At 35.6% G+C, this 18,769-nt stretch overlaps 1 protein-coding gene across 3 annotated transcripts in view; it reads right to left on the bottom strand.

Annotated features, from left to right (window-relative positions):
* ABHD18 (abhydrolase domain containing 18) overlaps positions 1–18,769 on the bottom strand; it is a 52,973-nt gene that overhangs the window by 18,701 nt on the left and 15,503 nt on the right. For 2 of the 3 annotated variants that reach the window (XM_044224002.1, XM_044224003.1), the window contains exons 4-7: positions 13,557–13,657; positions 7,700–7,778; positions 7,513–7,597; positions 5,449–5,476 (exon numbers count right to left, since the gene is read on the bottom strand). In XM_044224002.1, the coding sequence (XP_044079937.1) occupies positions 5,449–5,476; positions 7,513–7,597; positions 7,700–7,778; positions 13,557–13,657 (293 nt within the window). Of the gene's footprint in view, positions 1–5,448; positions 5,477–7,084; positions 7,157–7,512; positions 7,598–7,699; positions 7,779–13,556; positions 13,658–18,769 lie in introns of those variants that run through there. The other variant, XM_044224004.1, reaches the window with a different exon arrangement.

The raw sequence follows: 18,769 nt of genomic DNA on the forward strand, positions 1-18,769 counted from the left end.
GAGGGAGAGGGAGAAGCAGGCTCCCCGCTGAGTAGGGAGCTAGATGTAGGGCTTGATCCCAGAACTCTGGGTCCACGACCCAAGCCGAAGGCAGATGTGCAACTGACCAAGCCACCCAGATGCCCCTCAATGACAGACTTTCTTTTTTTTTTTTTTTTTAAAGATTTTATTTATTTATTTGACAGAGAGAGATTACAAGTAGGCAGAGAGGCAGGCAGAGAGAGAGAGGAGGAAGCAGGCTCTCTGCTCAGCAGAGATGCGGGACTCAATCCCAGGACCCCGAGATCATGACCCGAGCCAAAGGCAGCGGCTTAACCCGCTGAGCCACCCAGGCACCCAATGACAGACTTTCAATGTTGAAAAAACAGCATTCTGTTGGAAGAAGATGCCATCTAGGACTTTCATAGTTAGAGAGATGTCAATGCCCGGTTTCAGAGCTTGAAAGCAGGGGCTGACTCTTCTTAGGGGCTAATTGCAGCAGGTATCTTTAAGCTGAAGCCAGGGATCATAGAACTATCAAGAATTATGCTAAATCTACTATGCCTTGCTCTATAAATGGAACAACAAAGCTTAAGCAACAGTGCATCTGTTGACAACATGGTAACGGAATATTTTAAGCCCACTGTTGAGACCTACTTGCTCAGAAAAAAGATTCCTTCTAAAACATAACTACACTGCATTGACAATACATGTGGTTACCCAAGAGTTCTGATGGGGATGTACAACAAGATTAATATTTTAAGGCCTGCTAACACAACATCTATTTTATAGCCCACGGGTCAAGAAATAATTTTGACTTTCAAGTCTTATTATTTAAAAACTGCATTTCAGACAACTGTCATATGATCTCCCTGATATGAGGAAGTTGAGAGGCAATGTGGGAGGTTTGGGGTGTAGGAAAAGAATAAATGAAATAAGATGGGATTGGGAGGGAGACAAACCATAAGAGACTCTTAATCTCACAAAACAAACTGAGGGTTGGTGGGGGGAGAGAGTGATGGGGTTATGGACATTGGGGAGGGTATGAACTATGGTGAGTGCTGTGAAGTGTGTAAACCTGGTGATTCACAGACCTGTACCCCTGGGGCTAATAATACATTATATGTTAAAAAAAAAAAAAAAGAACTGCATTTCATAAGGCTTAGCTACCATAGATAGTGGCTCCTCTGATGGATCTGGGAAAAGCGAATTGAAAACTTTCTGGAAAGGGGTCACCATTCTAGATGCCAGTAAGATCACTTGTTATTCACAGGAAGAGAAAAAATATCAGCATTCACAGGAATTTGGAAGAATTTGATTCCAACCCTCATGGATGACTTTGATTTTCAGTGGGGTAAGAAACTGCAGATGTGGTAGAAATAGCAAAGGAACTAGAACTAGAAGTAAAGCCTCAGAATGAGACTGAATTGCTGCAATCTCATGATAAACCTTTAATGGACAAGGAATTGATTCTTGTGGATGAGCAGACAATGCTTTCTTGGGATAAAATCTAAACCTGGTGAAGATGCTTTGAAGATTGCTGAATGACAACAAACGATTTAGAATATTACATAAACTTAGTTGGTAAGTCAGTGGCGGGGTTTGAAAGGATTAACTCCCAATTTGGAAGTTCTTGTGGGTAAAACGCCATGAAACAGCATCACATGCTTCAGAGAAATTGTGAAAGAAAGAGTAAATCGATGTGGCAAACTTCATTATTGTTTTAAAAAATTACCACAGCCACCCAACCTTCAGTAACCACCACCTTTATCAGTCAGCAGTCATCAACATTGTGGCAAGACCCTCCTCCAGCAAAGATCATGCCTTGCTGAAATCTCTGATAATGGTTAGCATCTTTTGCAATAAAGCTTTTTTATTTTATGTTATTTTATTGAAGTATAGTTGACACACAGTGTTACATTAGTTTCAGGTGCACAACATAGTGAGTTGACAAGTCTGTATGCATGCTGTGGTCACCACAACTGTAGCTACCATCTGTCACCACCATATAGCGCTGTTACAATACCAATGACTATATTCCCTATGCTGTACCTTTTATTCCTGTGACTTATTCATTCCATAACTGGAAGCAACATATTTTTTTAAAGATCCATTCATTTATTTTAGTGAGAGAGAGATGGGGGGCAGCGGGAGATGGAGAGAGGCAGACTCCCTACTGAGCAGGGAGTCCCAATACAGGGCTTGATCCCACGACCCTGAGATCATGATCAGCCAAAATCAAAAGTCAGATGCTCAACTGACTGAGCCACAAAGGTGCCCCAGCAATATTTTTAAATTAAGGTATGTACATTTTTTTAAGACATAATGTTACTGCACACTTAACAGACTACAGTATTGTATAAACATAAATTTTATAAGCACAGAAACCAAAAAATTAGTTTCAGTTGCTTTACTGCAATATTCCCTTTACTGCAATGGTCTGGAACTGAACACACAATATCTCCAAGGTATGCCTGCATAGTGATAAAAAATAATACTATCTTATTACTAAAGTGTCCAAATTAGAATCTATCTTCAAAACCTTAGTTCATCTAAAGACATATGTGATTGGCTTCTGGAAGAAAGCTTGTCAGGTGTACAAAAATTCATTTTATCAATGGTATTATATGTAAATGTAGAGTGACTATGCATAAACAACTAGGTGTCATAAGAATGTCAAGTTGTGAAAAACAGAATTCTGGCTCCTAAAGAGCTTATATCCACTGTCCTACCACATCCTCTCAGAGCTCTAAGTCCTTAAGGCAGAATTTATGGAAACTCTGTCAAAACAGATCATACATGTGCTTCCTCATAAAAAAAGCCCATGTATCCTTATATTTGTTTGTTTTCTTCATTCAGATTTTCTATTTATTATCAAGTAACTGCCCTGATTATGTATTTTGGCCCGATATGGAAGTCTGAATTCTCAGATACACCTCAATTGTTTTTTTGTTTGTTTGTTTGTTTAGGATTTTATTTATTTAGGGGCACCTGGGTGGCTCAGTGGGTTTTAAGCCTTTGCCTTCAGCTCAGGTCATGATCTCAGGGTCCTGGGATCGAGTCCCGCATGGGGCTCTCTGCTTGGCAGGGAGCCTGCTTCCTCCTCTCTCTCTGCCTGCCTCTCTGCCTACTTGTGATCTTTCTCTATCAAATAAGTAAAAAAAAAAAAAATCTTAAAAAAAAAAAAGATTTTATTTATTTATTTGGCAGAGAGACAGCACAGGCAGGGGAGCGGGAGAGGGAGAAGTAGGCTTCCTTATGAGCAGGGAGCCCAATGTGGGGGTTGATCGCAGGACCCTGGGATCATGACCTAAGCCCAAGGCAGACGCTCAGCTGACTGAGCTACCCAGGCACCCCTCAGTTCGCTCTTTTATATAACAGTTACTGATGTGGGGACAGTTGTTATTTGTACCAGTGGACCCAGTTTCAAAAACTTTAAACACTGAAAATAGACATAAGATGTCTTTTGAAAAGAAATAAAAAATAATTTTTTATTACTTAAATTGTAAGTCATTTCTTAAAATGAATTACTTGAAAAATCAAGTATGATATTTCTTGGATATATGATATGTGATAGAATATTTTATAAATATGATTCTCATATCAACTCCGTGTACAAGAAATTATATAGTATTTCCACTTTATAAATGTAGATAACAGATACTTAGACCAAGGTCATACAATTATTAAATGGCAAGTTACGACTGCAGCTTATGTCTGTGTGACTCCAAAGTCAAAGTCTTTCCGTTAAACCCAGGCTGCCTCAAACTACAACTCAAGAAACTCTTTTGGATTTTTAAGCACCAACAAACAGGGTAAAAATGACATGCCTAGTTCTGAATTCAGAAATTGGTTCCAGGGGTAAGAGTTCTTTTTTATTTTTTTTTAAGATTTTATTTATTTATTTTTTTTGTGAGAGAAAGAGCACACTAGCAGAGGGAGAAGCAGGCAGGAGGAGAAACAGGCTCCCCAGCAAGCAAGGAGCCCGAAGCAGGACTTGATCCCAGGAACCTGAGATCATGACCTGAGACAAAGGCAGATGCTTAGCCGATTGAGCCACCCACGTGTCCCCAGAGTAAGAATTCTTTATTTAGCTTGGACATTAATTTTCACATTTCATAAGGTTTATTCTTTTATATATATATAAAATATATATGTGCATAAATGTGCGTGTGTGTGTGCATATGTGTGTGTGTGTGTATGGAAGTTTTTTTTATACAAATAACAACTTCCCCACATCAGTAACTGTTATATAAAAGAGCGAACTGAGGGGTGCCTGGGTAGCTCAGTCAGCTGAGTGTTTGCCTTGGGCTCAGGTCATGATCCCAGGATCCTGGGATCAACCCCCACATTGGGCTCCCTGCTCAATGGGGAAGCCTACTTCTCCCTCTCCAACTTCCCTGCTTGTGCTCTCTCTCTTTATATTCTTTATATTCTTTTATGTATCTATACATATGGAATATATATATATATATATATGGAACTTCTTTCTATCTCCATTGCCATTCCCTAAAGCTGCTTTTTCCCCCGTGCATTATTTCAGTAGCTTCCTAATTCATTTTTCTGCTGCTACTCTTGTCTTAGTAAACCAAAAGGAGCCTTTAAAAGCACAAATCAGGTTATTTCCCTGCTTAAAGTCCTCCAAAGGTTTCCAGCTGCACTTATAGCAAAATTCAACACAAATGGCTCTTCATAAATCTGGTCCTTGCCTACATTTCTGAATTCATCTTATACTACTCTCTCACCTCAAGCTTATATCAGACTTTTCATTTATTTGTCCCTCTCTGAGGTTTCCTCCAGGTCTTCACCATGGTGGCTCCTTCCCATGTCCTCATATCTAATACTTTTCCAACTCTGTACTTACCCTCTATTATTCTTTACTTGATTGCCTGGCTTTATTTTTTTCATGGCATTAATAAATATTCAAAATCACCTTATTTATTTTTATCTATCTCCCATTCTAGAATATAAGCTCTATGACAGTAAGGACCTTGTCTTTTTGTTGCTAACTTCCCAGTGTCTCAGATCAAACATTTATTCAATGAATCAAAACCAAACACAATACACAGATTATGGAAATGCAAAAAAATTGCCTTCAAAGTTCATCATTTTAAAGACCAAAAAGAGATTAGACTACCTACACCACAAACTGTAAGAATAAAGAGTGGCGTTTAATTTTACAAAGTAAATGTACTTTAAGAAAGAAAATGTTTTAATACTTCTTCAGTTACCACTTACAAATAAAATACATCTTCCATCTATTAAAAATTTCTATCTCTTTAACAAACATTTTAAGTGAAAAAGCTTAAAATAGAAACTTAGGTCAACATTCCTACCACAGTTTTATAACAGATTTTTTCCCCATATAACATTTGCAAGTAAAACTTAGAAATGATTAACTAAAGACTAACAAAAACTTTAATTTAATTTGGTATAAAGACTACCAAAGTGAAGGTGAAATATACTTACATTTGGTCCTTGGGTTTCCTGCAGCCATTTAAGAATGTGGGTCAAAGAGAAAGTTTTAAAATAATTAAATATAGTCTGTGTCTCAAAACACATTAACTTAAGCAACATAGCTACATCTGAATTTGATACTGAAATAACTATTTGGTATTTGATACTGATATATTTTGATTTGATATATTTGATATATATCAAATATATTGGTATATATTTTGATACATTTGATTTGATATATTGATACAAATATTTGATACTGAAATAACTATTTTTTAATTATCTCAAATAGGCTGTTGAGGAGTTCTCTGGTTTTTCAACTTCATTATTTTTTTTCTTTTTTAAAACAGCTTTATTGATGTCACATATCATACAATTCATCCATTTTAAGGGTACAGTTTAATATGTTTAGTATATTCACAGGGGTGTGCAATCTCCAACTTAATTTTTAAAATGAAGGGTTTTTTTCATTTTTAATGTTGATTATAGAAAATCCAAGAAATATAGAAAAGCATATTAGAAGAAAAACTACTTCTATTAATATTAATATTTTGTTGTATTTCCAGTATTTTTTCTTTATGTACAGGTTTTTTTGTTTTGTTTTTTAAAGATTTTATTTATTTATTTGACAGAGAGAGATCACAAGTAGGCAGAGAGGCAGGCAGAGAGAGAGAGAGAGAGAGAGGAAAGCAGGTTCTCCGCTCAGCGGAGAGCCCGATGCGGAACTCGATCCCAGGACCCTGGGATCATGACCTGAGCCGACGGCAGCGGCTTAACCCACTGAGCCACCCAGGCACCCCTGCACAGGTTTTTCTTTTACGGACTTTCTGTTTTTAGGTTTTTTGCATATCTATGTCATACCACAGAGTTCTGTTTCCTATTTTTGCATTATACTTTTTATAAATTACTGTAAACTTTTTAGTAATAACTAACCACTAAATTTACTGAATGTTTGTTATTTACCAGGCACCATTCTAGATAGCATTAAGTACTTAATACTAGGAATAATTTCAGAGATTATTCCCATTTACCAATGAAAAGATTAAAAGTAACACATCTGAGGTCATACAGATAACTAAGTGGTAGAGCAAAAAACATAACCAACTGCATAATATTCTAATATTATGAGCCATAATTTACTCAACTCTTTTTCTATTATTAGACATTTAAGCCATTCTTAATGTCTTACTATTCTAAATAAAGCTATATAAATATCTCTTTTCTTTTCTATCACTTTCTCTTTCCTTAGTCTTTTTTTTTTTTTTTAAAGACAGGAGCAGGGCAGAGGGAGAGAGAGAATCTTAAGCAAGCTCCATGCCCAACATCTCACAACCTTGAGATCAGGACCTGAGCTGAAATCCAGTCATCCAGTTAACTGATTGAGCCACCCAGGCACTGCTCTTTTCTTAGTATTTTATGCTTAGAATAAATTTCCAAGAATCAAGATTACTCTGTCAAGCGGCATAAAATGTTTTAATGTTCCTGATACATATGGTAAAATGCTTTCCCAAAGAATTAAACTGGTTTTCACAGCCATTAGTAGTAAGAGTGCCTATTTTATTTTTTTACAATAGCCTCACAACTATTGCATTTTATTTTTTAAATCTTTGGTAATGTTACTTTAACTTTATATTTCTCTTATTACCAGCAATGTTGAACATTTCTTTATATCTGTGCATCACTTTCGTTTCTTCTTCTGGGAATAGTCTGACGTCATCTTGAAAGTTAAGTTAAGTACTGTTCTAAACCTCAACTGATGACTTACATGTAAATACATTTAAAACAAGAGTGTTTCATTAAGAGCAAACATTTGACATAATCTTAAAATCCAGCATAAGTTTTATAAGAAAAAGAAGTACAGTTTATCTTTATTATACAGTAGAAGCATAATCTCTACATTGGTTTTTTTAAAGGCATAAAACAAATTTTCACTTCTTTTCATTCTTGCTTAAATATTTTTTTAACTGACAACTAAATTTAACTGGTTTAGAAAAGCTGGTTACTATGTATCATTCTTTCTGATGACTAAATCTATCAATAAATAAAAGATTTCTAGGTATCACAAAAGGATATAATAAGGGTTTTCTAACAACAAAGAAGCCATTCGGGCTTCTTTAATCATAGGACGAGCCATTAGTGTTCGCCGTCTCCAGTAATGCTACAGAAAGAAAAGATGACATATTTAAAGAATATAATAACCACATCTGTGTTATACAATATGTTAACAAATAGGGATTAAGTCATTGTAATAGAGTCTTACATGATCTCCTGTTCCAGCAAGATGAATGCATACAGGTTTATATTTGCTGTTCCATTCTTTAGGAACAATAAGTTGGAACCTATTTAAAATAAAACAGATCTGTGAAATTATCTTTAAAAGGTGTTTAATACAAACTTTCAATTTGTAAAAGTTACATAATTAAATTATTTGGGAGAGAAGATCATTCAGAATTTTAACATTCATATTACTTGATTAATGTCTGCAAAAGGCAACTAAGATATTATAAATTTGCTTTGTGTTAGCGTATTAAAACATTCAGTACAATATAAACACAGAATTTATTGTAGTCATTTTTACCTTGTTCAATACCACAACTTTATAAATGCATAATGAAATATTCTTATTTTGCAGTGAAATCAATACATCTGAGTAAGTCTTAGAAAAAAACCAACTCTTTAGATAGCTCTGCTTTTTCTCCTTTTAGGAACAATGCTTAGTTGTACAAGCTATTGATGTATCAATAGAATAGTCTGTTATCAATTTTGTTTTTCAATTTGGAGAGTGTAAAAGCAACTCATGGCAGAAAAATCAGTTTTTCCTATTTGTTATCTTCTTATTGTAGTATTTTGCCTTTCATTTAATGTCTTCTTCCTATAGAACTTATTTTTTAATTGCGGTAAAATGCATGTAACATATTTTTCCATTGTAATCATTTTTAAGTTGTTACAGTTCAGTGACATTAAGTACATTTACATTGCTGTGCAATAATCACCACCATTCATCTTCAGATCTTTATTTTCCCAAACTGATTTACTTGTGTTTTTAATTTTTTTTTTAAAGATTCTATTTATTAATTTAACACAGAGAGAGATCACAAGTAGGCAGAGAGGCAGGCAGAGAGAGAGGAGGAAGCAGGCCTCCCGCCGAACAGAAAGCCCAACGCGGGGCTCGATCCCAGGGCCCCGAGACCATGACCCAAGCCGAAGGCAGAGGCCCAACCCACTGAGCCACCCAGGCACCCCTGTCTTTTTAATTTCTTTAGCAGTAGATATTTTAGAATTATTATCATAGTATAATACTGCACTCGGGTTAACTCAAGGTTTGACCTTAGATAGCTGTATTCTCGGGCAACATAAACCTCAATTCTGAGCTTATTTTGCTTGGACAGGGAACAATATCACTAGTTATCTGTTATTAGGAAATTATGCAATACAGAACACAGAAAAGTACATTCAGAAGAATTCAATGGTTATTTCTGTTTTGTGCTCATGGGAACTAATTCTCAATTTTTAATCTCATAAAACTAGCAATGTTAACAACTCTGCTCGTTTTACATTCTCAGAACTGTACTGCTTCTTTATATTTTCATGATTTGTGGGAAATGAAGACATTTAAAAATGTTTCCCACAGAAAGCTGGATATTGCTGCTATTTTTTTTCCCTTCTGTCCCATAGCAGTGCTATTCTGTCCATATGAACATAAAGGTTTCATTATGGAGAATAGCTTTAAATTAAAAGGAATCTTTTATTACAGTAATAACAACCACTTATTTAGCAGAGGTTCATTAATTAGTCCGTCTACTCTTATTATAGTATCTTCTCACAGAGTATTTTCCAATGCCCATGATAAATGGGTATAGTTCATGTGAGCTTCTCTGCTATAGTTGATTAGTTGATTGGGCCTGGAGTAGGCCAAATTAGGGCAATAAGATTTGTTCTTTTGGTAATCTGGAAGTAGGACAGACCCTAGATTCTCTTGAGTTTTTGGACATGAAAGCTCTGTGGAGGTGTGGTAGCTATTTTTTGTCAGCTGCATGAGAAACAGAGAAAATCAACTTACCCACAAAGAAATGACATGGATCATAAAGAGAAGTAAGAAACCATAAAGCATGCAGGAAAGGGAGGTAGGGGAAGTATCTATATAGATCTTAATGGCTTTCTATTTTCCTTCTAAAATCTCTCTTTAAAGAAAAATAAGATAAACATATATTATTAGTTTCAGGTATATAACATATAACATTTTGGGTACCCAAAAATGTGCTCAATATCACTAATCATCAAGAAAATGGTGTGTTATAAAAACAGACCCCGGAATACCAAATACCAAAAGCAAAACAACAATGAGATATTATCTCACACCTGTTAGAATGGCTGTTAAGAAAAAGACAAGAGATAACAAGTGTCGGTGAAGATTTGGAAAAAGGGAGCCCTTGGGTACTGTTGGTGGGAATGTAAATTACTGTAGCCACTACGGGAAACATTATGGAAGTTCCTCAAAAAATTTAAAATAGAACTAACATATGATCCAGCTGCTCCACTTCTAGATATTTATTTGAGGGAAATAAGAACATTAACTTGGGAAGAGACCTGTACCCCTATGTTCGTTGCAGCATTATTTACAATAGCTATTATTTACAATAGCTATTGTATGATGCCTCCAGATTTGTTCTTCTTACTCAGGATTGCTTTGGCTAGTCAGGTATTCTTGTGGTTCCATAAAAAATTCAAGAGTTCTACTTCTTGGAAAAATCCATTGCATCTATAGATTGCAAAGGTATAAACATTTTAACAATATTAATTCTTCTAATCCATAAGCATGGAATATCTTTCCATTTATTTGTGTCATCTTCAGTTTCTTTCATCGGTGTCTTATAGTTTGCAGCATACAGGTCTTTCACCTCCTTGGTTAAATTTATTCATAGGTATTTTATTCTTCTTGATGCAACTGTAAATAGGACTGCCATCTTAATTTTTCTGATGGCTTGTGATTAATGTACAGAACTGATTAATGTACAACTGATTTTTATATCCTGAACTTGTATCCTACAACTTTACTGAACTTGTTTATAAGTCTAGCAGTTTTTTTTTTTCTTAAAGATTTTATTTATTTATCTGACAGAGAGAGATCACAAGTAGGCAGAGAGAGAAGGAAGCAGGCTTCCTGCTGAGCAGAGAGCCCGATGCGGGACTTAATCCCAGGATCCTGAGATCATGAGACCTGAGCCCGAAGGCAGCAGCTTAACCCACTGAGCCACCAAAGCGCCCCAGCCGTTTTTTGGTAGAGCCTGCAGCCTTTTCTATACATAATATCATGTCATCTATAAACAGTTTTACTTCTTCCTTTCTGATTTGGATTCCTTTCTTTTTATTGCCTAATTGCTCTGTCTAGGACTTCCAATATTCTGTTCAATAAAAGTGGTAACAGTGTGCATACTTGTCTTGTTCCTGGTATTAGAGGAAACGATTTTAGTTTGTCACCATTTAATACGATGCTCGCCAAGAGCTTGTTACATATAGCTTTTATTATATTGACATATGTTCCTTCCATAAAGTTTGAGAGTTTTTATCCTAAATGGATGTTGAATTCTATCAAATGGTTTTCCTATTTCTATTGAGATCAACAAATGATTTTTATCCTTCATTTTGTCTATGTGGCACACAATATGATTTGTCTACCACATAAACATATAGTGACTGATTTGCAGATGTTGAACCATCTTTGTATCCCTGGGATAAATCCCACTTAATCATGGTATATGATCCTTTTTGTGTACTGTTGAATTTGGATTGCTAGTATTTTGGGGGGGATTTTTACATCTATGTTCAGTAGGAATACTGGCTTGTAATTTTCTTTTCTTATGGCTTGTCTGGTTTTGGTATCAAGGTAATGTTGGCCTTGTAAAATGAATTTAGAAGGATCCCTCCTCTAAAATTTTTTCAAAGAGTTTGATAAGGATTGTTATTAATTCTTCTTTAAATGTTTGGCAGAATTCACCAATGTAGCCATCTGGTCAGTCTTCAACTTGTCTTATCAGGAAATTTTTGATTACTATTAAATCTCCTTATGGGTATCTTTTTAGATTTTGTATTTCTTCATGATTAAGTCTTGGTAGGTTGTACATTTCTAGGAATTCATCCATTTCTTCTAGGTTGTCCAATTGGTTGGCATATAATTATTCACAGTAATCTCTTATGATTCTTTGTATTTATGCATTATCAACTATAATGGTTCCTCTTTCATTTCTAATTTTACTTGAGACCTCTCTCTTTATTTCTTAGTAGTCTAGCTAAAAGCTTGTCTGTTTTGTTTATCTTTGAAAAAAACACAGCTCTTAGTTTCATTGACCTTTTCTATTATTGTTATAGTCACTAATTTATTGTCTCTGATTTATACTAATTTCTTCCTTCTACTAACTATGGGCTTAGATTTTTGTTCTTCTTCTTCTTCTTTTTTTTTTTTGTTCCTGGTGTAAACTTAGGTTGTTTATTTTTATAAAAGATCTTTCTTTTGAGGCGCCTGGGTGGCTCAGTGGGTTAAAGCTTCTGCCTTTGGCTAGAGTCATGATCCCAGGGTCCTGGGATCGAGCCTTGCATCAGGCTCTCTGCTCAGCAGGGAGCCTGCCTCTCTGCCTACTTGTGATCTCTTATCTGTCAAATAAATAAATAAAATCTTTTAAAAAAAATTTTTCTTTTTTCTTAATGTAGGTGTTTATCACTATGAACTTCCATCTTAGAATTGCTTTTGCTGTAATCCATAAATTTGGGTATGTTGTTATTTCCATTATCATTCGTCCCAAGGTGCTTTTTGATTTCTCTTTTGATTTCTTCTTTGATCCCCTGGTGTTTTGATAGCATGCTACAAATATTGTAAGTTTTCCGGTTTTCTTCTTATTTCTAGTTTCATACCAATATGGTTGGAAAAGATGCTAGATATGATTTCAATTTCTAAATTTATTAAGATTTGTTTTGTAAATAATATGATCTATTCTGAATGCTCCCTGTGCATTGTAAAAGAATGTGTATTCTGATGCTGTTGGAAACAATGTTTTGTGAATGTCAGTTAAGTCCATCTGGTCTAATGGATAGTTTGAATTCAATGTTTTCTTACTGATTTTCTCTCTGGATTATCTATCCATTGTTGCAAGTCAAGTATCAAAGCTCCCTATTGTTATTGTACTGCTGCCTTCAAGTCTGTTAATTTCTTTTATATATTTAGTTCCTATGCTGGATGCATAAATATTTATAAATGTTATAACCTCTCATAAGATTGATCTTTTTATCATTATAATGACCCTCCTTGTCCCTTATCCAATCTTTGTGTATGGTATCATATAGCTACCTCTGCTTTCGTTTGATTTTCATTTGAATGGAAAACTTTTTCATCTCTTCAGTTTCAGTCTGTGTACGTCCTTACATTTGAAGTGAGTCTCTCTTTAACAGAGAGTGAGTAAGCCAGCTCAGCAGGTTATACTTATGTAAGTAATCTCTACTCCCAATGTGGGGCTCAAACTCACAACCCTGTGATCAAAGCGTCACATGCTCTTCCAACTGAGCCAGCCAGGTGCCCCTGAAGTGAGTCTCTTATAGACAGCATACAGTTAGGTCCTAGTTTTTAATCCATTCAGCCACTCTAAGTCTTTTGATTAGAGAATTTAGTTGATTTACATTTAAAGTGATTATTGATAGATATGAATTTACTATTGCCAATTTGTTTATTGTTTTCTGACAGTTTTATTATTTTTTTGTTCCTTCTTTTTGTCTCTTCCTTTGTGATTGGATGATTTTCTCTAAAGGTATGCTTATATTTATTTCTTCTTACCTTTTATTTATCCAGTAGGTTTTAGCTTTATGTTCTATCAGGCTTATACAAATCATTTTATACTTATAACAGTCTATTTTAAGATGAGAATGACTTAAATTTGAATACATACTATAAAGCTCCATATTTTTATTCTGTCTCAACCCACACTTAATGGCAGCAATGCCAAATAATGATTGTAATTAATACTAGCAATTAAAAATAACATGGCATTGATTTTATTGTAATTATAAACACAAAAATAACTTACTACAAAAAAATAACTTACTACTTTAACTTTCTGAATAAAATTTCTTACCTTGCAATAATAGATTCAATTGGCATGATATCAGGCACATAGTGGGCCATGGGGGAAACAAAGTGTCCATCTAGGATCTTACAGTCTGATTGCTCTTCAATCTAAGAGAAAAGCAAAACCAAAATGCATACATGTAGACTAAGATATCTTGGTCTATCATACATGTTTTCCTATTTAAAAAGTTCTATTCAATTAAAAACTTTTTATCACTAATGACTACATATTCTTTTGCCTCAGTCAGCCTGCCTGCTTGCTTTAGATTTATTTTAGAGACAGACAGTAAGCAAGTTCAGCAGGTAGGGGCAGAGGGAGAGAAGAGTCTCAAGCAGACTTCATGAGTGCAGAGTCTGATGGGGGGCTTGATCTCATGTCCCTAGCATCATAACCTGAGCCCAAACCAAGAGTCTGACACTTACCTGGCTGTGCCACCCAGGTTCCCCTCCCCCAAGTCAGCTTCCTAAAGACATGGCTCTTATACACATTTCTTTTCCTTTCACATCCTTTACTACAGGCTAATGGAAAAGTACACTAAAAGGTATCTGAGTGGTTCAGTCACTTCAGTGTCTGCCTTCAGATCAGGGCATGATATCAGGGGCATGGGATGGACTCCTGTTTCTCCCTCTGCCCCCTCTCCACCTCATTTGTTTTCTCTCTCAAATAAATACATAAATAAAATTTTTTAAAAAGAGAAGTAAGCTATAAATAAAGCTCATATGTACAACAGCATGGAAACAAAATAAAATACTAGCTGTAAGAACTTAAAAATATAAAAATAACCATAAGAACAATTTACAAAGAAACTGTAAAAATAATTTATCAAAATCAAATAAGGGTTGACTTAATGCTAAATATGTTAGAATGGCTCATTTTAAGAAATCCATTGATGCAAGGCCCCTGGGTGGCTCAACCATTAAGTGTCTGCCTTCGGCTTAGGTCATGATCCCAGGGTGCTGGAATCAAGCCCCACATAGGGATCCCTGCTCGGTGGGAAGCCTGCTTCTCCCTCTCCCACTCCCCCTGCTTGTGTTCCCTCTCTCGCTGTGTCTCTCTGTCAAATAAATAAATAAAATCTTAAAAAAAAAAAAAAAGAAAGAAAGAAATCCACTGATGCAATGAGTCATGTAAATACATTAAATAGGGAAAAATATATAATTACATATAGCAAAGGCATTTAATAACTTAACACCTAAACTTTCCCCTCCTCAAATAGTTTTTTTTTTTTTTTAAGATTTTATTTATTTATTTGACAGAGAGAGAGATCACAAGCAGGCGGAGAGTCAGGCAGAGAGAGAGAGAGAGAAGCAGGCTCTCGCCAAGCAAAGAGCCCGATGTGGGGCTCGATCCCAGGACACTGAGATCATGACCTGAGCCGAAGGCAGCGGCTTAATCCACTGAGCCACCCAGGCGCCCCACAAATAGTTATTTTTTTAAAGACTTAGTTTTTGAGAGAGATAACATGACCATGAGGAGGGGCAGAGGGAAAGAATCTCAAATAGACTCCCTGCTGAACATGGAGCCTGACATAGAGCTTTATCCCACCATCCACAAGATCATGATCCAAGCCAAAACCGAGTCAGATACTTAATCAAATGAGCCACCAAAAAATATTTTTTATATATTTTATGTTTTTTTAAAGATTTTATTTATTTTAGAGAGAGAGAGAGAGAGAGAGAGAAAGTGAGCACAAGCATGAGCAGGGGAAGGGGCAGAGGGAGAAGCAGATACCTACTGAGTAGGGAGCCTCACATGGGGCTCAATCCCAGGATACTGGGATCAAGACTTGAGCCAAAGGCAGATGCCCAACTGAGCCACCCAGGTGCCCCAAGTTATTATTATTATTTTTTTAATCTTTATCAAGTCAATAGTCAAAATTAAATTAGCAGTAAACACCACATATTTTCATTAAAATTGAAAACAAACCAATAACTCTATCTGTGGAATGAATACACACACACACACACACACACACACACACATCCAGCTCATTTTTTAAATTAACATGTATTATTTGCCCCAGGGGTACAGGTCTGTGAATCATCAGGCTTACACATTTCACAGCACTCACCATAGCACCCTCCCCAATGTCCATAACGTGGACACCCTATCCTTTCCCCCACCACCAGCAACCCTCAGTTTGTTTCATGAGATTAAGAGTCTCTTATGGTCTATGTCCCAATCCCATCTTGTTTCATTTTTTTTCCTCCCTACCCACAATGACCCCCTGCTCTGTCTCTCAAATTCCTCATATCAGAGAGATCATATGATAATTGTCTTTCTCTGATTGACTTATTTCGCTTAGCATAATACCCTCTAGTTCCATGTCGTTGCAAATGGCAAGATTTCAGGGTTTTTTGATTGCTGCATAGTATTCCAGTGTGTGTGTGTGTGTGTGTGTGTGTGTGTACCACATCTTCTTTATCCATTCATCTGTTGATGGACATCTAGGTTCTTTCCATAGTTTGGCTATTGTGGACAATGCTGCTATAAACATTCAGGTGCACGTGCCCCTTCGGATCACTACATTTGTATCTTTAGGGTAAATACCCAGTAGTGTGATTGCTGGGTCATAGGGTAGCTTTACTTTCAACTTTTTGAGCAACTTCCATACTGTTTTCCAGAGTGGCTGCACCAGCCTGCATTCTTGCTAACAGTGTAGGAGGGTTTCCCTTTCTCCGAATCCTCGCCAACATCTGTCATTTCCTGACTTGTTAATTTTAGCTATTCTGACTGGTGTGAGGTGGTATCTCACTGTGGTTTTGATTTGTAGTTCCCTGATGCCAAGTGATGTGGAGCACTTTTTCATGTGTCTGTTGGCCATTTGGATGTCTTCTTTGCCAAAATATCTGTTCACGTCTTCTGCGCATTCCTTTATTTATCAAGCTCATTTTAAAACACAAATTTTAGTCAGTAGTGTCAATATCTTATATTAAATAATCCATTTTTTTTTGCAAATGACTTAACATGCTACTTTATCATGAAGTAAATTTTTTAAAAAAGATTTTATTTATGTATTTGACAGAGAGAGCAAAAGCAGGTGGAGTAGCAGAGGAAGAGGGAGAAGCAGGCTCTCCATGGAGCAGGGAGGCTGATGTGAGGGCCCTAGGATCATGACCTGAGCTGAAGGCAGATACTTAACCAAGTGAGCCACCCAGGCACCCCTATCATGAAGTAAGTTTTACTAAATTCTGGCCACTCATTTTCAATCCTATATTGGTTCTTATTAGCATATCTTTTTTCCCCAGGTTTTGGGGTTTTTTTTTTAGTTTTTTTTTTAAGTTTCCAAGTTTTAATTTAAATTCTAGCTAGTTAACATACAGTGCAATTCCAGTTTCAGATGTAGAATTTAGTGATTTATCATTTAACATACAACACCCACAGCAAGTGCCCTCCTTATTACACATTACCTGTCTCACCCATTCCTCTATCTGCCTCCCCTTTGGTACCATCAATTTCTTCTCTATAGTTAAGAGTCTGTTTCTTTGCCTCCCGCCATTTTCCCCCCTTTGTTCATTTGTTTTGTTTCTTAAATTCCACACGAGTGAAATCATACAGTATTTGTTTTTCTCACTGACTTATTCTGCTTAGCATAATACTCTCTAGCTCCACCCATGTTGTTGTGAATGGCAAGATTTCATTCTTTTTCATTAATACTGCATAATATATATACACATATATGTATATGTTTATATATATGTATATATCCCCCACATCTTCCTTATCCATTCATCAGTCAATGAATACTGGCTCTTTCCCACAATTTGGCTATTGTTTATAATGCTTATTAGCCTATCTTTTATCTGTACCAAATCTTGCTGTTTTAATCATGCTGCAACTTTATACCTATTTGTAAATGACTGAACTAGGCTTTACTAACACTCTTCTTTTTTAGATATTCCTCATCTGATCATATTCTCAAGGTCCTTCCCAAAATAATCTTAAGATCCTTTTACAGACTTTAGTCCTAAACTGAATATTTTAATTAGGATTGCACTGCATTTTTTGAAAATGGTAAGGAGACCCAATGTGTATGACATGAAATTTCTAATCCAGGAAGTTTTTACATTTTAGTCATCATTGTACCTCCAAGTATAGTTTTAAAGTTTTCTTTTTGTATAATTTAGAAGAATAAATTATTTGATAAAGGAGGTAGCACAGGTTAATGTGAAAAGGTGTAATAATTCAACAAATAATGCTGGGACAACTGGCAATTTGATAAGAAAAATAGACAATGTTAGAACCATACATAATATAGATTTAAAAATTAAGCTATAACTCAACAATAAAAAGGTGAATAACCCAGTTAAAAAAGAGGCAATGATTTGGAGCACCTGGGTGGCTCACTCCCTTAAGTGTCCAAGTCTTGATTCAGCTCAGGTCATGATCTCAGGATCACAAGATCAAGCACCACGTTGGGTTCCACAATTGGTCGGGAGTCTCCTTCCTTGAAATTCTCTCTCTCCCTTTCCCTCTGTTTCTCTGCACCTTGCCCTGTGATCACTTTCTCTCTCTAAAATAAATAAATAAATCTTTAAAAAAATAGGCAATGGTTTCACAGATATTTCTTCAAAGAAGATATGCAAATGGCCAATAAGCACATGAAAACATGCTCAACATCACAATCATACCAAAGGAAAGGCATACCAAAGGCATACCAAAAATCACAATAAAATATGTTTTACACCCACTAGGATAGCTGTTTAATACAAATATTAGTGAGAATATGGACAAATTGGAATCATTATGCATTGCTCGTGGGAAAAGTAAAATGGTGCACTTTGGAAAACAGTTTTCAGTTTGTCAAAAAGTTAAACATAGATTTACCATATGATTCAGAAATTCCAGTCCTAGATATATACCTAAGTAACTCAAAATATATATCCACAAAAACATTTACACATGAATGTTCATAGCATTATTATTCATAACAGTCAAAAAGCAGAAACCTAGATGTCCATTAACTGATAAATGGATAAACAAAATGTCATGTATCTATATAACAGAATATTAAACAATAAAAAAATGAGGTATTGTTAGATAATATGGATGAAACTTGAAAATTAGCTTAGTGAAATAAACCAGACACAGAAGGCCTCATATTATATGATTCCATTTATATGAAATGTCTAGAATCAATGAATCCATACAGACAGCAAATTAATGACTGCAAGCACATAGGAGGCTGTGTGGAAATGGGAAATAACAGCTAATGGGTA

The sequence above is a fragment of the Neovison vison genome, chromosome 11, assembly GCF_020171115.1.
Source record: "Neovison vison isolate M4711 chromosome 11, ASM_NN_V1, whole genome shotgun sequence".
NCBI lineage: Eukaryota > Metazoa > Chordata > Mammalia > Carnivora > Mustelidae > Neogale > Neogale vison.